We start from the raw sequence: 23,110 nt of genomic DNA on the forward strand, positions 1-23,110 counted from the left end.
AATTAAGGTGTTCTTCTTCTGATCTCAGACCCTCTGGTACCAGTGATGCACACATTTTGTTAATTTTCTAAGTCAGTTCACGTCTGCCCTGTGGGGCTTTGGCACCATGGAGTTGCTGGGATCACTGTAGGTTCCCCTTTTCCCAGGACTGTCAGTCTGCCTATTGGGGGCAAGTCCTGTCCAGGTCAAGTCTTTCCTGGACAAAAAGGTCCCCGTTTGGACACTGAATTACATGGTCATCCTGGATATTAATTGCTACACTTCTTAAAGGTTTGCTCGAGCTTAGCTCTAAGCATTCCATATGTCAGAGCTCACTTCACCCTCGCAGCCCAGGAGAGAAATCCCGTTGTAACCACTACTCCAGGATGAGGAAATGGGCTCAGGAAGGTTAAGGGATCAAGGACACTCAGCCAGTAATTTAACCCGGGCGGTCTGACCCCAGAGCCTCACTCCTGAGAAGGACACACTGCCTTTAATCCCTAAAGCAGTAAGAAGTATGTGGATAAAACTCCCCAGAGATGGAAAGCCCTTTGAGTTCTTAAATGGAATTACTTTCCCCGGGCACCAGTGCCTGGCCCATCATGGAAACAGTGAGGACCGTCCGGGTCCCGAGCAGAAGAGATTCGGGTGTATTTGTTTTTCTTGCCTTTGAAAACATTCAAGTTAGAAAAGTTCAGTCATGAGCTAGATGTGGAAGTACAAGCCTGGAGCTGTCACAGCCACCCTCCAGGCCCGTCTTCCTTCTGTCCACAACCCTCCTCTGAAAGCCGTTCCTCCCTCCCCGGTTCCATGAACACGTGACTGATTGGGTTTTGTCAGGGACCCACCTTGGAAACCGGGGAGAGAGCCAGCAGTCCGTTGGTGATTGCCTGTCAGGAGGGGCTCGCTGTACACGGAGCAGGACGCCCTGGACCCTTGCTGCCCAGGATTGCTTGTTTCTAGATGAATAGCTTTAGGATGCAGTGTTACCTTTGCTAACACCACTGCCCCGTTGCGGACTGGAGACTTCGGACTTTCTTGTAACCCTTTCTTCTTTCCGATGAAAATAGTCCTTATGTCAAGATGAAAGAAAAGTCAAATACCAAGTCGATCAGCAAACTGATAAATAACCCTATTTATATTCATGGAAAGGTAATTGTTTAAGGCAGAGGTTTGCCTTTGTTAATTTTTATTTTACACGTACATCTTAACTTCTTAAGTCTTACCTTTCATAACAAGAAGTCTAGATCAGTTAACGTATTTTTTTTGAAAACAAGTTTATTATGTAACATTTTAAAATATGATATTCTTTTTTCCAGTTTTATTGAGATATAATTGGCGAATAACGCTGTGTTAGTTTTAGGTGTACAGTGTGACGGTTTGATACAGTATATATTGTGAAATGATCTCCACAATAAGTTCAGTTAACATCCATCACCTTACATCATTACAAATTTTCTTTCTTGTGAGGAAAACTTTTAAGATCTACCCTCAGCAACTTTCAAATATACAATACAGTATTATTAACTACAGTCACCATGCTGTACATTACATCCCCATGACTTACTTATAACTGGAAGTTTGTACCCTTTGACTACCTTCACCCATTTCCCCCACCTCTGGCAACCACCAGTCTGTTCTCTATTAACCTGAGGTATTTTTCTGTTATTGTTGCTGTGTTTTGTGTGTGTTTTTTTTGTTTGTTTTTAAGATTCCACATATAAGTGGTAACAGAGAGTATTTGTTTTTCTCTGACTTATTTCACTTAGCCTAATGCCCTCCAAGTCCATCCATGTTGCTGCAAATGGCAAAATTTCATTCTTTTTTATGACCGAGTAATATTCCATTGTGTATATGTACCACATCTTCTTTATCCATTCATCTGTTCACTTCTTTATCCATTCATCTGTTCGTGGACACTTAGGTAGTTTCCATGTCTTGGATGTTGTAAATAGTGCTGCAATAAGCATGAGTGTGCAGATAACTCTTCAAGATAGTAAATTCATTTCCTTTGGATAGATCCCCCGGAGTGGACTTGCTGGATCATGTGGTAGTTCTATTTTTAATTTTTTGAGGACCCTCCATGCTGTTTTCCATAGTGGCCGCACCATTTTACATTCCCATCAGCAATGTAGGAGGCTTCATCCAGTACCCTCTCCAGTATTTGTTTGTGTTCTATTTTTAGCCAAACTGCCTTAGTAACAGTAAATACCCTCTCCAGTATTTATTTGTGTTCTTTTTGATGACAGCCATCCTGACAGGTATGAGTTGCTATCTCATTCTGATTTTGATTTGCATTTCCCTGATGATTAGTGATGTTGAGCATCTTTTCACATGCCTGTTGGCTATTTGAATGTCTTCTTTGGAAAAATGTCTATTTAGTTACTCTGCTGGTAATTAATTGGATTGTTTGGGGGTTTTTTTTGCAGCTGAGTTGTTTGAGATCTTTATATATTTTGGATATTAACCCCTTATCAGATAGATGATTTACAGATATTTTCTCCCATTCCATAGGTTGCCTTTTCATTTTGTTGATGTTTCCCTTTGCTACAGAAGCTTTTTAGTTTGAGATGTAGTCCCCACTTGTTAATTTTTGCTTTTGTTGCCAGGTTAACATGTTAATATGGTAACAGAGCCAAAAGGATAACCCAAAGTTGTCTAGCAAATCAGACATAACAGTCAAGGTTCGGGGAGGGGGAGGGAGGGAGATCTTTCTCAGCTTCTTAACTTCCACGTCATCCTCTCGTCGTCTTAAGGTCAGATACCAAAATCTTTGGTCAGAACCAATATTGCAATTATGATAAATCAAGAATCGAAGAATTTCTGATTTCTCGTCTCTCTGTTCACAGTAAACATGCATATGTCAGAAAGTATATAGAAAGGAAACATTTGAGGAAGAAGAGTAAATGTGCTTTCTTAAATGTGCCTTCTTCGGGGAACGTGAAATATGTACCTCCTTAATGCTTTCCGTCACGGTGCCACTGTTCAGAGAATTAAAATACCGTGGTAGAAGGGAGCCTGCCTGACGCCCACATCCCTCCCGATGTTTAGCCCCTTCTGGTTAGGGCAGCTCTCCTAGAACTGCTCATTGAGAATTAAACTCTGATTGTTTTGGGCAGAATGTCAGGTTGGAAGAAGTTTTCCTAATAAGGAAGACTGATGTAATGTTCGTGGAGGGGGTCAGCCCCCTCCACATGTTTTATTTCCATCAGCCGGATTCCAGGGGGAAGTGGGCGGCCAAGGGGAGCTGGGGGCTGCTTGCTATTTTTAGCCAAACTGCCTTAGTAACACCAGGAGGCATGTTTCCAAGTGTTACGCTCCTGGGTGCGCTGTAAGATGTTTCTCCTGGCATCTGTCTTTATACCGTTTGATCAAGCATAAATAATACTTTTATTAACATTGTAACTTTTACGCAGAGGATGAAAAAAGTATCCTTTGCAATCTCTCCTTATCCTGGCAGCTCTTCTCTGAGGTACGGTGTTTCAGGTCAACAGACAGATGCTGGCACGGGGGTTGAGGGGACTGTATTAGCTTTCAGAACAGACTGCAGCAGGAAGCAACTGCAGGGGTGTCTTCAGATCATGTTGACCAGCCGTGTTCTGCCCACAGTATGCAGTCTAGATTCTCCCCCCGCCCCAAACCTACTCCAAATGTAATAACAGTCTGCGCATTTCAAGGCGGAGGCTATTGTTTTTGTACTTCTGCGTGAAGATGTTCCTTTAAACATTTTTATAAACTGGAGGAAAAAATCAAATTTGAGATAAAAGCTCGGCTCTGTGACTTGGTCGTTCCCACGTCCCCAAGGCCCTGCAGTGTGACCTTGGCGGTAGAAGGCTCTCTGTGGAGTTGGGGGTCTCCCTTTCTGCCTGAAGGGGGCGCTGGGCCAGGCCCAGATGACAGCATCTCTCCCCAGGATCCAGCAGCTGACACAGCTGAGCTTTGGAGCATGACCTAAATAATGCAGGGAGACTGATACTTTAGAAAAGTTTCATGTTTGTTTTAACTGAGGCAAACAAATTAAAATTTTTTATCTGTCCCTTTTCCGTGTTTGCTTAAGTAAACGCTGAAACGAATTACTTCCAAAGAATTTGGTCCCCATCCTGTGCATGACCAGCGAAGGCAGCGTGGCACCCGTATAATTAATAAATGTACCGAATGTGGAAGTTCGTGTTCTGAAAAAAGTCTTGTTACAAAGAGCAGTGGAACCACCACGTCTTACACGTCTGCATGCGCTGCTTGCTTGCCGGGTGGCTCAGGAGGGGCCGTAGGCAGGGTGTCTGGTGGACGCTGGGGAGAGGAAGTGGAGCGAGAGGGAGAATATCCTTCTCACGGTGTCCTTTTGGTCCCTTTTGCATTTTGAAGGGCAGAAGTTTCTAATTGTAAAAAGTCCAAGTTATCAATTCTTTTGTTCTTTTATGGATCACACTTTTTGGTATCTACCAAAGAAATCTTTGCCTAACTTATGGTCACAAAGATGTTCCTGTGTTTTCTTCTTGAAATTGTATAGTTCGAGGTTCATATTTAAGTCAAAGATTCATTTAAGTTTTGTATGAGGTGTGAATTGCGGGTCAAGAGGGTTTATGTCTTTTGTGCATATGGAAACCCCATAGGAATTTTTTGGCATTTTTTTTTTTTTATCATGTGCAGTTTAAGAAACAGGATTTAATTTTAAAAGAGATAAAAAGAAATCTTGTGTAGCAATCTGTGCAGTTGTTAGTTACAATTATGAGTTCAGTTTTAAAGAGAAAAGGTGTTTTGACTGTATCTATTTTTAGGAACTATTGTGCTTTCACTCTAAAAGCCATAAAAGTTAGGTTTTGTTGGTCCAAAAGATTATGTTTATGCTTGTGTTTTCACCAGTTTCATAATCAAAATTTGATGGCAGTATTTTGTCACAGGGCAGGAAGGGTAAAATGTTGCAAGCTCTGTGTCAGAGTAAATTTAAACTAAGTGTTTAGATCAGCTGAACTTAAAAGGGTTGATAAAGACAACCTTTCTATCCTCAGGGAAGGGGAGGGGTGCTGAACTGTCGCTGGTCTGAAAAGATGTCGATAAACATGTATTTGCCAGAGAGGACGACGTGCCCTTCCAAAGTCCTTAGGTGAGGAGGGGGACCTGCCCGTGAAGGCACATGTTGTATTATCAGTAGATGGTCCTCCAGTTGCCTTCCACGAGGGAGTGGGTCTGTTTAATGCTTTTTTTGTCATTACATTGAGTCGATCTGAGCCCACCCCCACCTTCTCTGCCCTTTCCCAGAGTTGGGGTTATAGCCACTGTGATAAACCTGAACAAATGATGACTGTTGGCTTGAGGATGCACTGATTTATTAATTAGCAAGGGGGCCCGTGTGTCTAAGATTCTTCCAGACCTTTAAAATGCGTGAATGATGTATGGACGTTTGAGGGGGTACCCCTTCTCCCTGTTCAAGTTTGGGACCATTCGCCTGATGAACTGAGGAGTCAGAGAGAGAATGCAAGCCTCAAGTCTGTACTAGAGGAGAAGGGTGTGTCGCCGGGCTGAGGGAGCTTGCCGAGACTTCACCCTGGAGTTGAGCGGCTTACCTGCCCATTCACAGGTGCGTCATACAGACCCACCTCCCACACTCACTGAAGGGGGGGTAAGGATACAGGCAAGGAGGGCGCCCCACCCTCGCCGCGAACAGTGGAGGATGGCGTGCCTGCCCCTTCAGTGTCCCAGTGTCCTCCTGATACTACATAGTAACAATTTTTAAAAGATGATAGCATGGTGCTCTTGCTAAAGTTTAGTCTATTAGGTCATTAACATATATCATAAGTGGCTTTAATGTCTTACAACATATTTTATAGATTGACAAATTCCACAGCAAGAAAAAAGTCACTAGTCAATTCATACTTTTCTGTTTCTGTACTTAACAACTATTATATTAACCTGAGTTTATTCAGAAGGCATTAACAACAAAAATACATATTACTCTTGGTTCCCTGGTATGAATTGCTTATGCTTCTGAGTTTACAGATGTCATTGTCTTTACTGGTAGCTGCACTCAAGATAGTAGATCATACTTAAAAGGTCAGGTTAGGCATAAAAGTGTAATTAAATATATTCTGCGTCATTTTTACTCAAAACTGCAGTCTTTAGACAATAATGTCACATTTACACCTGAAAATATGCATTATGCTGATACTACCATATCTAGTCACATGTGCGGATATATGCACACACACACACACACACACACGCACACACACACACACACACACGCACACGCACACGCACGGACCATGTGGCTGTGTGACTAGGACACAGACCCACTAGACAGTCAGCTCTACGTTACTCCTAGTGGGGCTCACCCCTCACACGTCAGGGAAGAGGTGGCCCTTGATGGAACCCAACTGAATCGGACCCTATCTTTCCTTTGCTCTTTGGGATGTTTATGTATATTCTTGTTAGAAATGACTTTTTGGTTTAATTGTTAGTGAAAACCTTTTAGTGAAAGACATTCGTACTTTGGTGTCTCCACTCAAGAGGCTGGGAGCGAGGAATCCTGGTTCCGACCTGAGCTCCCACAGCCTTGCACGGAGTGGCTCCTTGCTCTGTAGGACGAGGGGATCCAGGCCCCCTCCATCTGCACGACCCCTCACCCGCCTTTGCGCATTATCACATGGATGCTGTACTCACTCCGGTGGCTTTTTCCACTATTTGTCTTACATCTTAGAAAGACTGTGGGACTTCCCTGGTGGTCCAGTGGTTAGGACTCGGCGTTCTTACTGCCAGGAGCACAGGTTCAATCCCTGCTCGAGGAGCTAAGATCCCTTAAGCTGTGTGGCATGGCCAAAAAAAAAATGGAAAGAAGGAAAGAACAGCACACCGGGTGTATATACTGTTTCCCTAAATGAAGGGCACCTAGTGTATAAAACACTACAGTATAATCATAAACCCCAACGTGTGTAACAGACTTCAGTATGTACGTTTTAGAAAAGAGTAATAAAGTTCGGTAAAATAAGTGCAGTGCAGCAGCTGTACATACTGTAAAGTTTTCTTCCTTCAAAAGGCATCTCAAGATGTTGCAGGGTTTTTGTTGTGCTGGAGATGGTCCTAAAGACCCTATTATAGAAAATTCCATTTGCTAGAATACCAGATGAATGACTCTTGACTGTACACAGTTATACGTAGCCCTGTTGGAAACATCCTGCAACTATAATAAATTTCCCTCATTTTTATCTTAAGAGTCATTACCGTAAATAATTGGGTTTTTTATCTAAGGATTATTTTAGTGGTTTTAGTCATTTCTCAGGGAGGGAACGTCATTTATTAGTTCTTCCCAAGACACACTTGGATAAACGTCATTTGCTGCTGGAAGGGTTGGGTCTGCCTCTCGAGGGGAAGGTCCGTCGGCTCCATCACCACTGCGTCTCATTCCCCAGCTGCCTAGGAATGTCGGGGTCAGCAGGTCAAAGTAAGAAAGGTCACAGCCACTTAAAACTGACAATCCTTTACACGGTCACCAGTCTCTTAATTGAACACATCTCTCAAGCTTGCCAAAGAGCACTTTTGAGTTGTTTCAAGAACGTTTTCCCTCTTGGATGGGAGGTTTGGATTGGGGCCTCGTGATCGGGCGAGGCTGCATCCGCACCGTGAACCTTTGGCCATTAACACTGAGACTAGCGACGGCCGACTTCTAGGAGGAGATAAATCACGCTGGGTACCCGGGTCCAACTATGCACTCCTTTCACTGCTTTACCCTTGGGGGGCTTAAGTATTGGCAGGTTATTATTCATTCAGAAATGTTTAGTTCTTCAGTGGCGGGCCTCTGTTAATAGAAACGTAGAAAGTCATCTTTATAAATTAGTGTTGTTCGTCAGCATGTGAAAGATACAATTTTTAAAAAATCCAGCCTCTTCAGTGATGCAGTCTCTCAAGAGATGGAGTAACGTAGCAAATGAGTAATATTCAGATTGCTGTCTCGAAAGACTAGAGAGTGCGTTTTATAGTTGGAAGCATTTTAAAACGTATTTATAGGGACGATGTAAAAATAGTCCAACTTTCCGTTTCACAGATAAGAGGAAGCTCAGAGCTCTCTCAGTCAAGGCCACACAAGTCGTGGGTGGCACACTCACTTCTGCAGCCCGGCGGCAGAGGTGCCAGAGGAGGCTGTCTGATTTCCGAAACAAAGCCATCCTTAAGGGTTCAATTCCAGTTGTTTACGACATTATTCTTCTCGTACTTCTTATTTTTTCTACAATGAGCATCTTCTTCAAAGAGCACGCTAAAGGCCAGAACGAAAAGTATGTGGGAACTTCTGTGCTCTGAAGCTCCATGCTGGGATTTATTACTGTTATGTGGCATGTATTTTGAATGTTATTAGAAATTTGGATTCCCTTTTAACTTGTGAGGTTTGCACTGAGAACCTTCACCAGTTTGTCTCATCTCCCTGTCCCTCTTCTGTGTTTCCGACTTAGATTGTATAGCTGTAAATAGTTAGTGGGGATTGAGCATTTACTAGTCTCTCAATGTAACGTTTGCTGGTTGATGATACAAATACAGGAATAAGAAATTCAGGGAACAAATTAGTTTCTTAGTTTCTAAACTAACTCCTTCAAGTTACTTTGTATATTCTCATAGTTTCTCCAGTGAGTAAAAGTTTGTCAAGCCTGGCGGAGGAGACGTAAACATGACCTACTTGGGCATTATAATTCCATTATACACATGGGATGTCTTCAGGATGTAGCAGGTTATGTCTGTGTAGCTGTTTGGAGCTCCACTGCAATGTCTATATCCCAGTAACAGAGAAGCAAAGGGGATAGGAGGACAGAGTTCAAGCCCGAGGTGGGCGGAACCCACATCAGAAAGGCCCTGTGTGGCGCGAGAAATCCCAGTGCACGTGGAGTCCCGGCAAACCCTGCTACCTTGATGAGAGAGGCCGTGCGTTGTAGCCACCGGCCAGACCTCTTTGGCTCAAGGCCCATTTGCGCTGCTTTCCAGCCCTGTAACCTTGAGCAGCTCGGTGTATCTTTGTGCCTCCGCTTCCTCATCCGCAAAGTGGAGATGGTAAGATCTTCTGTGGTTTTTATAAAGATTAAATGAGTCGGTATAGACTGAGCACTTAGAGCCGTGTTGGGTGCATAGTAAGTGCCCAGTGACAGCCGTTATCACTAGCAGTGGTGCAGGAGGTGGCAGCAGCAGCTGTGACAGCCGTGACCGAGCGCGCTGTTTGGATGAGCCCCGCCCCCGTGACTTCAGTACACGGGATGGACGTCCTCAGGCTTCCGGGATGCGCATTTGCTAAGAGCCAGCACTGTGTCTTCTTTTATGATGTGACCTTCTGTAAAGTACTAGCTTCTGGAGTTTTATGTGGTTTAAAACTTTTATGTTTATAATTTGTGTTTGAGGAACTTTATATATATTTTTCCCACTATATTTTTATATACACAAGGTTAAAAAGTATTCAGACCACTAGTGTAAAAGACTGTAAAATGCAGAAACAAGACTTCCCCCCTCCCTCGTTCAGGTTTCCGTCTCCAGAGGTCAGCACTGTTGACTGTGTGTTTTTAGTCCTTCGGATGGTTTCTTCCACAACTTTAGGAACAATGCTCATATTGGTCCACTTACTGGTTTATCAGCTAAAGACAGTGCAGCTAGATTAACTTTAGTGTTGTTTTCACCGGCAAGATGTTCTAATGAGGCCTTTGCCCCAAGCGGCTGAAAACCTGTGTAGCCACGTAACGTCTCGTGTGCCTGTACAGTAAGGAAAGTGGGCTGGTCGGTCTCCAGGCCACTTTCTTCAGCGAGTTAGAGGACATCTGAAATAACTTAAGCCGTAGAAAGGGCGGGGGTCGGGGGAGGCAGCTGTTTTGCACGTGAAACTCAGATGAAACTGGCCTTTAGGTTATCTGGCCCCAGGCGGTGGTCACTGTCTTTCTTGTAGGCTTTTCTCTCTGGGCTTCTTTTTACGTGTTGGCTCCCACTTTGTTGCCTTCCCTCTGGGGGTCCCATCCGTGTGGCCAGTCAGCTGTCAGAGGGCAGGGAGATGCCTTCCTGTCATCCTCGGTGTGAATTCCTGATGGCCTGGCCCGGTCACGTATTTACCCTTGAATATCATATGTTTTTTGGGGGGGGACAGTGGGTAAGGGGTGAGAGGGACTCTGATTTAGACACGCTGAGTGGAAGTGAAGCAGCGTGTTTCTGTTACATGGAAGTGGGTCGTCGAATTGGGATTCTGGACCGAGGTCTGGGCTCCAGGGGTGATGCGGAGGAAATCGGGGAGCCCTAGATCGTGGTGGGACCCCCAGTCAGAGAGCTGGGCAAGACCACGGGGGAGGCGGGGTGTCAAAGGTGGGGGAGCGAGGATGGGTCCAGTGTCAAAGGTCAGGGGAAGATGGCTCCAGGAGGGAGGGTGGTGCCCTCGGGGCCGGGAGCTGCAGGACAGCCAGAGTGAGCACAGGGAGGGGACGGGCTGCGGGCCCCGCAGGGCCCTGTCTTTAGGGTGAGGGAACCCCTTACATTAATTGGTAGAAGGCTTGCAAAATAGGGTCAAAGGACGAAGAAAACTTCGTGGTAGGAAGAAGAGAAAGGTTTATTAACACAGCAGTGGCTACTGAGTCACTGAAAGAGCTCACATTTCTCTAGGAGAGAACATCACAGCAGAAACACATCTAGCCACAAAAAACCCAAAAGCTGTTTTTCTTAATTTTTGGATGGAGTTTATCTATAGGTATATGTGTCTTAAGAAAAAGAAATGCAACTAATGTTAACCAATAAGTGATGATTATTCAGTACAAAACTGTCTTTCCTCTTAGAAAAGGATGTACTGTGGAATTATTTTAGTTTGCCACTCTGATGCCTTTAAAATCTATTTCTGTTTACCAAAACATGCTATGTTCATTTTTCCAAAACAGTTGAAATGGATGTGAAAACAGGAGATGCTTGAGGTTAGTATGTATACAAATAAGCACCATACTGGGACTTGGTTAGTTCTTTACAAGTTCCTTTAAAATTAGTTTCTTTATAATGTTTAAATGTTGCTGGGCTGAAGAGTAGGGATCATAAGATCTGAGAGTTTATTAGGACCTTGTAGATATTACACCATAGATTTCCATGTTAAGGTTGCGAAACTGGGCCCCAGAGAGGATAAGTGAATTGTCCAAAGTCTTAAAAAGCTAGAGGCCAAGCTGGAGTTGAACAGTTTGACCGTTTCTCTCTCTGGTTGCTTGTTTCTCCTTGTAAATAGCCTGTGTGGCAGTGGCTTTGTCTGCAAGAAGGTAGCTTTACCCCTTAGAAAGACGCAGTGGTGCCCTGAGTGCCAACGAGGCTGGTGGAGCAGCTAGTTTTCTACTTGATAGAAATCTGGGACTTTAATTAAATGCAACCAGTATTTAGTGAGTGCCTGCATTTGAGCAGAGAGGGAGATACCAAACTGAAAATGTTTGGAAGGGGAGAGAAGTGGGAGAATGCCTTTTGTTCTTCCAGGAGAATAGAGCCATTTGGTGAGTAGGTAACGGTTGTTTCTTTTGAAAAACAGGACACTTTGCCCTTGGTCATAACTTATTCGTACAAGGCCAGGCTGCACAGCCCTGCTTCCAGTACTCAAGGCAGCAAACATACCTGAGGTGAAAATGACCAGACGGGCTGCACGAGCCTCTTAATCATCAAATGGTTATTCGAGGAAACATGAACCACATGCAGCCTTAAAGTATGCCAAATGCTTTATTTCATTGTAAGACCGACAGTTAAGCCTCTGTCCATCTTTTTCCCCCCAATTCTTTAACATCTCAGAGAAGTTCTGTGCTGACGATCTTAAAGGCGCATTAAAGATCAAAGAACATCCAAATCTTTATCCCTGCTCTCTCCCCCAACCTTAGGGGCGTGCGTTTAAATTCATAGTTATGTTTGCGCTTACGACCCCCCTGAACCCAAGGCAGTACACCCTCATTTGGCTCCTGTGAACTCATCTTGATCGTGTAAATGATCGTCCTCAGGACCGTGATCTGTACACCTGTTACCAGGGGCAACAGTCAGGTGTTGGATCTCCACCCTCACCCAGCAGCCGTGGTTTGCTGTGGTGGGAAGACACACGCTGAAGCCTGAGTGTAGAACAAGGCCATTGAGGGACTAACGTCATAAAGTCGTAGAGGGAACTTAGTCCTTCTTGAACTGAAGCCCCTGTAGGAGTTTTATATTCTGTCTAGCTTATGAGCTCCCAGAATTAATCTGTTGCGCTCTCATACAGACAGTGCTGAGCTAACCCCAGCCAGAGAGGACTCCCCTGTGGGAATACCCAGCAGTTTATCTGTCGTTCGCGTACCTTCCTGCACGTGGAACTGGCTGGAATTCGGCAGTCCAGGGTGGGCCCCGTTGCAGGACGGCCTGACGGGGCACACCTCGTGGACCCGGCAGGGCACGGCAGCCAGGAATGAGCAGGTGCTTGTGCTTGGCGGTGACGCGTCCCTCGTCTGTGTGCGGCGGGGTGTCGTGAGGGCGCTGCAGGTCACAGCCCTGCCTTCAGAGTCCTTACGAGCTGCAGGACCCGGTTCAGAGGGCGCGGGTTTGTAACTCATCGTGCAGTGGCTTCTGTATCACACAGTAAAAAGGGAAAGAAAATATATAAGCCCGCAGCCTGTCTGTCCTGAAAGCATGCATGTGTTCCAGCTTCACCACCCAGGAGTCTCTCCGGACAGTTGTCATTGCTCCATCCCGGTCAGTGTGAACACTGGCATCCCAGACCTTGATCCACAGGGACGTGCTGGGAGTTTCCAAGTTACGTAGAAGTTGTTCTCCGAAGTTTACTTTCACGTCGTTCATTTTAAGCTTGGGCTGCAGGTCCCCAGAGACAAAGCGAACTGTAGTAGTCGTTACTAACACTTTAATAAACCTTGTCTGTTTCCTGAGCACTTTGGACAGGGTGATGTACAATAGCACAAGCCTTTGCACCCAGGCTCTGCCCTGACCTCGCTAACCTGACCCACGGGGGATTTTTCAGCCATCCTCCCAGGGCTGCTGGGATGTGTCAGGCCAGCCCAGGTGTGGGAGAAGTCGGCCCCCGCCTGCCACCCCACGTGGCTTTGTGAGCAGCCGGTCCCAGGCTCAGCGCCCACCCCCAGCCCAGTCTCCAGGCCCCCCTCCCGTGCGCCACTGCTGTCCCCTTGCCCGTGAAGAGGGAGGTCCCTGCAGGAAGAACGTGATCTGCATTAAGGTCTGCTCTGTAAGGTAACCAAGGTGGATGTAGTCGTGCTGTCTCTGGGAGTCTGTTGAGCTCACCCTGGGGACAGCATGCGTCTGGCCAGTGCCGTCCCCCTGCCCCACACTGCTGCCCGGCTGGCTGGTTTCTCCAAGACTGCTTTAATCAGGTGGCAGGAGAGATTACTGAATTGGAAAGTAAAAATGGTTTCTACAGCCCTATTTATCCCTGTCAAATCTGAATCTTCCCCATCCAACCAGCATGAAACTGTTCTTGCTAAAAGCTGTGCCCAAACCGTCGGGGTGGGAGGACGGGGATTTGTGATTTCCTGTCATGGAGAAGGGAATCCCCTGAGTTAGTCCTGACACATCCCCTTCCTGGGCTGCCAAGATCTTCGTCTTTGCACCATTTCACCTTGGAAAGAATCAAGTTCAAAATCAGAGATCTTAAATATATTCTTAAATGCGTAAGTATTTAAAACTTTGATGATTCTGATCCTAAAGACCCTGGTTGCTATGGCAGCAAAGAGGCATGAGAGTGGAGGTCCTCAGGAGGGAAAGATGACCACAGACTTTTTAAAAACCACATTGAAGGTCCGGGTTCTTTTATGTTGACCTGCCTGACTCTGCAGGTACTTGCTCTGTGACCTTGAACAAGTTACTTAACAGGTTCCCGGCTTGTAAAAGGACCGTGGCAGGTGCATCACAAAGAGTCTAGCCAGCTCATTCCTTGAGGTATTGAAGCCTTGAGAATTGAAGGAGGGGTGAGAGCAGGTTTTCTTAGGCTCTCTGAGTTGGGGGTTGTGGTGGGGAGAGGAGAAAAAAGCTGGGAGAGGCTAGATGGAGGCAACTTTTACACGAGGATCTCATTGATCTCATTGTCCTGCTTGAATCTCAGCGCTCTTAACCTGACTTTCCCACCTTTACAGGGTGTCTCCAAGACATTCAGGTCAGTTTCGCATTCTCATTTCATTCTCAGAGAAAGGACAGCAGAAAGAAATGGGGAAACCAAAAAAGTGATAACTTTTTTAAAGGTGTTTTACAAATACTAAGTATTTTATTTTTATTATGTGAGTTTCAGGTGTAAAGCATTATAGTTCCCCATCATACACACTGCAGAGTGATCCCCCCCGCCATACACCTGACCCCCTTCACCCATTTTACTCACCCCAAACCCCCTCCGCTCTGGTAACCACTAAACTAAGCTCTGTGTGTTGTGTTGTGTTTGTTTACTTAGATTCCACATATGAGTAAGATCACATGGTATTGGTCTTTCTCTAACTTATTTCACTTATTAGCACAGTACCCTCCAGATCCATCCATGTTGTCACAAATGGCAGGATTTCTTTTTGCTTCTGTGGCTGAATAGTATTCCATTTTGTGTGTGTGTGTGTGTGTGTGTGTGTGTGTGAGAGAGAGAGAGCTATATTAATATATCGCATATTCTTTATCCATTCATCTGTCAGTGGACACTTAGGTTGATTCTATATCTTGGCTATCGTAAATATGCTGCAGTGAGCATTGGGGGTGCATATATCTTTTCAAATTAGTGTTTTCATTTTCTTCAAATAACCGGAAGTGGAATTGCTAGATCATATTGTAGTTCTATTTTTAATTTCTTGGGGAACCTCCATACTGTTTTCCATAGTGGCTGCACCAATTTACATTTCCCCCAACAGAAATTTTCCCTCCTTCCCACATCCTTTCCAGCATTTGTTATTTCTTCTCTTTTTGATGATGGCCATTCTGACATGTGTGAGGTGATATCTCATAGTGGTTTTGATTTGCATTTCCCTGGTGATCAGCTATGTTGAGCATCTTTTCATGTGTCTGTTGGCCATCTGTATGTCTTCTTTGGAAAAATGCTATTCAGAGCCTCTGCCCATTTTTTAATTGGGTTATTTGTGTTTCTGTTGTTGTCTGAGTTCTTTATATATTTTGGATATTAACTCCTTATATAAGGGATACACGATTTGCAGGTATCTTCTCCCATTCAGTACGCTGCCTTTTTGTTTTGGTGATCGTTCCTTTGCTGTGCAGAAGCTTTTTTAGTTTGATGTAGTCACACTTGTTTATTTTTGCCTTTGTTTCCCTTGCTTTGGAGTCAGATCCAGGAAAACATCTCTAAGACCGATGTCAATGTGCCAAGTAACTCTCAGTAATTTCCAGAGGCCACAAGCAGTCTTGCCTTTCTGGGACCTTTCATTCCCTTTGCTTTTTTATCTCTGTGAAAATCAACTTTTATGAAGATAATGAGGACTGAGAAAGTGACTTAGAGTTGTGCGTTTTGTCATCTCAGAATCTGGGTGTCAGAACCATTTAACTCAAATATTTTTTTGAAATATTAGGATCTGTGCAGAAATCAAGTCAGACACTTTCAGATTCAAAGCAACTGTTCTGCCCTCCCTTCCACCACCCCTCCAATTCTCTGCCTGTCACATTCCTCTCCAGCGCAGTGTAGGGGAGTGGAAAGGGTGGCACAGTTCTTCATGCAGTGTATACTAGGACCACATCACTGGAATGCCTGTCCATTTCTTGTGAAATGCTACGTTAATTTCTTGAACTGTCACTTATCACTAACAGTAGCATCTCGGCAGTTTTAAGCTCTCTTGAGTTAGCAAACTCGATGGTCTTTTTAATGCCCAAATGAGTAGGCTTGACCCCATGGACAAAGTTAGAACCAGTGGTGGTCTGAGCTTCCCTGGTGTGGCGTCTTTGAAGACAGGCTTCTCGGGGGCCATCCCTCATCCTGGGGCAGAGGAGACCCCACGCAGACACAGGGCACGACGTGACGTCTCGAGCAGCACTGCCAGGGCGGCTTCGTACAGCCAAGCTGAAAATACCTGCAGATACAGCTGCGGCTCTGGCCGTGGGGAGCCCAGCTGGCCCAGAGGAGGGGGCAGTGCCTCCTGCAGGGCCCTACTGATCACTTCCAGTCCCGGTGCCCAGGCCAGCTGAACGTTGGGGAGAAGCGGTCCAGGAATAGGATGCATTTTGCAGTGGGTAGGAAATAAGAAAGAGAAAGGCAGGGAGATCAGAACGGAGCATTTGGGGATTCAGAATGAGAGCACTGGTGGGTGGCTTTTATGAGTCCTATTGCTGGGCCGGTTCTAAACACATGAAGGCTGGGCAGTGGACCCAGACCACACAGACATCTGGAACGTCAGCCCGTGGATCCTGGCAGTGGCAAGGCTGCTTTTAAAGGACTCCAGTTAAGCCCCACAGGACCACCCAGGGTTCACTGCTGTTGGAATCCTGGATGCCCTGCCTGGATCAAGCATCTGCAGCCGTCTTCCCCTTATACGTCTCAGTTCCCAAGAAGGCGTCTTTTCACGGACTTAAATGTAATCACTGTACTGGGTAATTACAGCAGGGAATCGGAGACATGGGAAGGAATTTAGAACTCCTTGACAGATATTGCCATATCCAGTGATACTTGATAACAGATCTAAATTCTTTTTTTTTTTTTTACCTTTTTATCAACAGCTTCAGTTCCTCTTATTGCTTTGAATTTGAAGGTTAAATACCTATGGATAGGAGGTCTTGTGGGTTTTGCTTTTTAGTTTTATAAGGTTTCAAGTTAGGAGCATAGCTTTGCGTCTCTGTGGATTGTTGCTATTTTATTCGCTTGTTATAGTGCCACCTTCCGTTGAAGTTTCTTCTCACAGCTGTGGGTCACTATCTGATCTGGATAAAGAAAACATCTCAGATGTAAACTACAGCTAGACAGGAAAGCTCTTGAGTTAAGATAAGAGTAAGATTTTAGCTGATTGCTAACTGCTTTATTGCTAACCTCTTTATCAAAAATTAAAATTCAAACTGTCCCTTCCTGTATTACTGTAAAATTAATAATTTGTTAGTGCTTATTGAACCCCTGCAGGTGAGAGATGGGTGTCGTTTGCATGTTTCAGATATGGCACCAAATGTCAGTTTGTACTATGTAGAAACGATTGGCAGTTCAGGGTTTCCTACTAAATTGGGGCTAGAGTAGATTTTGCATATGTTTTTTAGGGAGCAAAGGCAGAAATTAAAGTAGGTCTTCCCCCCCCCCCCGCCCCGCCCCGAATCAGCCTGTGGTATTTATTGACTAGGGAGTTGACAGCAATGAAGCAGGCAAGTTGGATTCACCTAAATCTGCCAAAAATAACTTAAGTGTTTGTTTCTTTTAACTTTCCCGTTGTGATAGAAGTTTTCCAAAACTCGGCTACAGGTGAGAGCGAGGGCTGAGGACTCAGGTCAGAAGCTGTTCTCTTAGTATTTCTGGTTCTGTTAAAATGCAGTGCGGCTCCCGCGGGTCAGACAGAATGTCCATCCCCGGCATCTGTAAACCGGTGTGGCTCACCTGGGGTCCGAGTTCAGTTCGACGTTGAGATCAGCGGTGTCCTCGGTGGACCTGGGGCTCCCGCGGGGCGGGGAGGGGGCTGGGGGCGTCGGGAGGGGTGGTCGCAGTGCCTCCCGTCTCTCCCGGCCCGTCTGAAGGTGTCCTTTTCTCCCCGCAGGGACGCGCTCAAGATCCAGCAGCTGCAGCAGCAGATCCGCCTGGAGCGCGAGGCCCGCGCGCGCCCCTCGCCGCCCGCGTCCCCGGAGCCCCCGGAGCCGCGCCCGGAGCCCATGAGCGCGCTCGCCGCCCGCCCCGCGCCCGCCGCCCGCCCCGCGCCCGCCATGCAGGCCTCCGGCTCCTTCAGCTACGCGCGCCCCAAGCAGTTCATCGCCGCGCAGAGCCTGAGCCCCGGCGCGCCCCGGCCCCCGACGCCCGCGTCCCCGCCGCCCCCCGAGCCCGAGGCCCCGTGGAGCGCGCTCCCGCCGCCGCCCCCGCCGCTCAGCCCGCAGGCGGCCGCCCCCGGGATGGACGCCTTCCCGCCGCCGCCGCCGCCGCCGCCGCCACCGCCCGGCCCAGGCCCCACGCCCCGCGCCGCGCGCCCCGGCCCCGCGCCCGCCGCGCTGCTCCGCGCCCTGCTGCCCTCGCCGCCGCCCGCCGCCACCAGCGTCTCCACCGGCGTCTCCGCGCTCGGCCTGCCCCGCGCCGCCCCCGCCGCGTGAGTGCCCGCCCGCGTGTATATGTAGCGGGGTCCAGCAGCCGGGGCGGGGCGGGGAGCCGGGCTGGGTGCCCTGAGGGGGATTGCAACCTCCGCGTCCGCGGAAGCGAGAAATGAGCTCACCCACATACATGTCGTACACGTGAGCTCGTACACGTACGGATTGGAGGGGACAGGCATGTCAGTAACTTCACGTTGGTGCAGAAAAGTGAGACCCCGTGCAAGCCGGCCAGAAATGATGGAGCCGGGCCTGTCCCCGGCCACAAATGATGGAGCTAGCCCTGTCCCTGGCGAGCCATGATCTCTGCAGGGATTGCACGATCCTCTGTCCCAGTCTTTCTGAGTGGCTTTCCTTATGTCACAGTGGTGACGTGACAGCCTTCTGAAATCTTTACTTAGAAACTCTGGGGATAAATAAGATAATGCCCACAAAAGTAGAGGAAAGCCTTCAAAAGAAACCTACGGGCAGGTGTCTGTGCGTCTAAAGAAATGAGTAAGAGCTAGAACTCACCCTTTTGACTGAGGGGTTCAGAAATGTGTGCTAGCCAAGGTCAGGCCAGTTCCCTGTCTCAACCCTTCCTGTTGAAATCTTGCTTCAGGGCTGGCCAGGATCCCAATAGTGTTCAGAGAGAAAAGAAGGAAACCCTAAGGAGGGTTTAGTACTGGAATAAAAATGGGAAGACCTTAGAATTCCAGTTCTCTTCATTCATGTGCAAGTTTTCCACCCTGGGGTGTGCTGTTTGCCCACGACAAGGTGTGTCCAGGAGCTCCTGTTAGCTGAGTCCTGTTTTGTTAGGCACTTTCTAAATGCTGGCTGCAGGAATTCTATGTTTGAAATCTGGCTCCTTCTCAAAGTTTTATTAGAAAAAGCTCAGTCAAATGACAACATAAATAAGTCGAATCAGGGAGGAGAGTCTGGATGGTAAGGATGTATCATGGGCATCTGCTGAGAGCCGAGTCAGTCCGCTGGCCTGAGAAAACCTTTGTCTCTCTCTCCTCCTTTTGTGTTTGAGCTTTTATTTGGCGGCTGGGGAATGAATATTATCTTGCTTCAAAGAAGCTAACTGTGAGAAAGGGAGGGGGTTGTTACCTGACCCTCGTTGTCCTCTTTTACTAAGAAATGGCACCAAATCTCGCTTCCCGGAAGATGAGTCCTATATAAATCATCCGCCTATTAGTTCTCAGGTGGAATTTGAACAAAGATGCATCTACCAGAAGCCTTGGTGGTGGAGGGGTCATACCTTTTATCATCTTAAGTAGAAAAAGTCGTTTATTCTGGTTTTTGACTTTGAAATTCTCTTGCGTTAAGCAGTTTTAAGGGCTTACCTCGAGTCATAGACGCGCTGGCCTCTTATCAGCATCTGTCGTAGTTACTCATACGGAGTCAAAATAATTTTGTAATTGTTCCCAGAGAGGGTCCAGCAGCTCCTGCCGCTTCTTAAAAGTTACTGGATTGGGGGAGAATGGATACATGTATATGTAGGGCTGAGTCACTGCGAAACCATCACAACGTTGTTAATCGGCTATACTCCAATATAGAATTAAAAGTTTAAGAAAAAAAAAGTTAATGGAGAAATCACGCTGGTTTTGTGCTGTGGGAAACTGTAACCCAGAGATAGGTAGTTAGGCGCTGTGACACCAGGGTCCAGTGGCAACCCCAGGCTTCCAGCTCTGTGCCAGCCCAGAAGCCACTGTTGTGTGGTTACCCTTTTGTCTTCAAAAAGTTTTCCTGTTGCCAAATCATACACACTTGAAGAATTCGTTCTTTTGGTTTGATACATGTGACTTTTGAAACATTCTTTTCCTCTGGTGAATTGTGGGATCACTCGTTTTGCATTCTGAATTAAAACCAAAAAAGTAGCTATTTATCCGTAGTAATAATTCAAATAATTTGCCAGACCAAGTGTCCTTTTCAGGGTTGCCATGACCAGTTGGCGTCCTTGAATTTGTAGGAACTGCCGAGCTCTTGTCAAGTGACTCTTTTCAATTACTTATTTATATGTCATTGGGCACTCATGGTGATTGTGACAGCACACTCAGTTTCACTTACACGTCGTTTCTCTGGTCGGACAGTTTTGCCATGTATGTCAAGTGCCACTAAATGGACCGATTACACGTGACTCAGTGAAGTAGAAATCCATCAGTTGGGTTGGTTTTGGTTGTTGTGGTAGTTTTTTGCCTACCTGCTGTACCAAAATATTGAGTATAAAATTCAGATATCTCAGATTTCTTAATCATCAGTCGTAGCACTGGCTGTTGTGTTGTTTGTACGTTTAGCATCGTCCTGTTTTCATCTGTCGAAGAGTAGGTCTAAGTAGTCTGGGGAGATGAGGTTCTGCTTCTGGCATCTGGGCAGTGGAGGGCCAGGCGGGGGTGGAGGCAGGGAGGCCCGGGACAGCGGCCTCTTCCGGCTCGAGTCCTCGCGCGCGGATGGGGTTCGGGGGGCTTCTGTGCGGCCAGGCCCCGCGCGCCTTCCCTTCTGCAGACAGCTGCCTTCTTCCCCGGGCCGTGGGGTCACCTGCAGGGAAAATACCGCCTTCTCAAAGCTGGTGACGGACACAGATGTTCAGGGGGCTAACTCTCTCAGACGGAGGCTGTGAGGATCACGGGCTTCAGCAAGAAAGCTGTTGGCACGTTTACAAAATGAACGTATTCCCCTCCTCCCAGAGTCGCTGCTTCCGTTGCTGTAATCCTGCCCCCTGCTCAGTGAATCAGCCCGAAAGGCGGTGGGGATCCAGGGCATTTGGGAGTGCCACCCCCCTCCTGGGAAGAGGGCAGCAGCTCTGCCTTTGCTGGTCCCGAGTGGCTGGGCAAGTCTCAAGGTGGATCAGATCAGACCCGACCCAGATGGCCCGCTGGGCACCGCACTTCTCGCCCACCTCCACGCTCCTGGAACCTGCTCTCAGGCAGCAGGTAGCCGCGGCGCTACCATGTTTTATACTCTGAACTGCCTCTTTTATAATAAGCAGGCTTCGCTGCGTTTGTCAGCAGAAAAGCATGTGTCAGTAGGCGCTGTGATGCACATTTTATCCTGCAGCCTCTCAGCTCTTGATAGGCAGTATCTCCTTGTCCTCTCTTTCTCCCTGACTTACAAGAAACAGGTAGGTGGGGACAGCGTCATCATTCTCCCTTCAAGGTGAGAGGCACCAGGAGGGGGCGGGTTTCCCAGGGTTCTGGAATTAGCCTGAGCGAGGAGGGACTTCGCCTTGGGGTGTGGCCCAGGCTGATCTGTAATCAATCTGGTGTCTAATATTTTTTGACTAAGGAAGCCTGCAGACCAACAAAACGCCCCAAGTCTTAAGGAGAAGTTTGTAACAGATTACATGGTAGTTTAGACGATTACAAGTCGGGACCGTGGCTAGATAGTAACTAATAGAAAAGACAGAACCTGCAGTGGACTTTGCCCCAGGAAACAGGTAGACGCAGAGGCCCCGAGCGTCTTGTCATTGGGCTCATTGGGGTCCAGCATCTTAGAGGATTGCACAAAAATGCGCATCCAGTCCCAAGCAAGTATTCCCCAGAAAGTAGCAGGCGGGGTCTTGGGTGATGGTTCTGTTGAGCTGCCTGCCCCAGGAGCAGCTGGAAGAACACCTCGGTCCTGGGTGACCTTGCATGGGGTGCGCGGGCGGGCACAGCGCACACACGCGTGCCAGGGCCCAAAGGCAACGTGGAGAGAGTGTAACGTTAGTATAGAGTTACGCGCTCTCCTTGAGGCACGAGCTTCAGGTGCCCACCTGGATGCCAACAGCTTTGGCTTCATAATAAAAATCAGTAAAAATAATAGAATTGATGTACAGAAACTTAGTTTGTGGATCTGGGGCTCTTTTTTTTTTTTGAATTTTATTTTATTTATTTTTTTATACAGCAGGTTCTTATTAGTTATCCGTTTTATACGTATTAGTGTATATATGTCAATCCCAATCTCCCAGTTCATCCCACCACCACCACCCTCCCCCCGCTTTCCCCCCTTGGTGTCCATACGTTTGTTCTCTCATCTGTGTCTCTATTTCTGCCCTGCATACTGGTTCATCTGTACCATTTTTCTAGGTTCCACATATATGCGTTAATATACGATATTTGTTTTTCTGACTTACTTCACTCTGTATGACAATCTCTAGATCCATCCACGTCTCTGCAAATGACCCAATTTTGTTCCTTTTTATGGCTGAGTAGTATTCCACTGTGTATATGTACTACATATTCTTTATCCATTCATCTGTCAATGGACACTTAGGTTGTTTCCATGTCCTGGCTATTGTAAATAGCACAGCAATGAACATTGGGGTGCATGCGTCTTTTTGAATTATGGTTTTCTCTGGGTATATGCCCAGTAGTGGGATTGCTGGATCATATGGTAGTTCTAGTTTTAGTTTCTTAAGGAACCTCCATACTGTTCTCCATAGGGGCTGTATCAATTTACATTCCCACCAACAGTGCAAGAGGGTTCCCTTTTCTCCACACCCTCTCCAGCATTTGTTGTTTGTAGATTTTCTGATGATGCCCATTCTAACTGGTGTGAGGTGATACCTCTTTGTAGTTTTGATTTGCATTTCTCTAATAATTAGTGATGTTGAGCAGCTTTTCATGTGCTTCTTGGCCATTTGTATGTCTTCTTGGGAGAAATGTCTATTTAGGTCTTCTGCCCATTTTTGGATTGGGTTGTTTTTTTAGTATTGAGCTGCATGAGCTGTTTGTATATTTTGGAGATTAATCCTTTGTCCGTTGCATCGTTTGCAAATATTTTCTCCCATTCTGAGGGTTGTCTTTTCGTCTTCTTTGTAGTCCTTTGCTTTGCAAAAGCTTTTAAGTTTCATTAGGTCCCATTTGTTTATTTTTGTTTTTATTTCCATGACTCTAGGAGGTGGATCAAAAAAGATCTTGCTGTGATTTATGTCAAAGTGTGTTCTTCCTATGTTTTCCTCTAAGAGTTTTATAGTGTCCGG

The 23,110-nt window shown here is 46.6% G+C and overlaps 1 protein-coding gene across 8 annotated transcripts in view; it reads left to right on the forward strand.

Annotated features, from left to right (window-relative positions):
* The window catches only part of PALLD (palladin, cytoskeletal associated protein), a gene marked incomplete at its 5' end in the record, with an annotated part of 365,468 nt that overhangs the window by 305,501 nt on the left and 36,857 nt on the right, over positions 1-23,110 (forward strand). For 6 of the 8 annotated variants that reach the window (XM_082402084.1, XM_082402085.1, XM_082402086.1 and 3 more), the window contains one exon: positions 17,631-18,167. In XM_082402084.1, coding sequence (XP_082258210.1) covers positions 17,631-18,167 — 537 coding nt within the window. Of the gene's footprint in view, positions 1-16,142; positions 16,492-17,630; positions 18,168-23,110 lie in introns of those variants that run through there. The other 2 variants (XM_082402089.1, XM_082402090.1) reach the window with 2 other exon arrangements.

The sequence above is a fragment of the Balaenoptera borealis genome (genome assembly GCF_965194805.1).
Source record: "Balaenoptera borealis genome assembly, chromosome: 8".
In the NCBI taxonomy this organism is placed as follows: domain Eukaryota; kingdom Metazoa; phylum Chordata; class Mammalia; order Artiodactyla; family Balaenopteridae; genus Balaenoptera; species Balaenoptera borealis.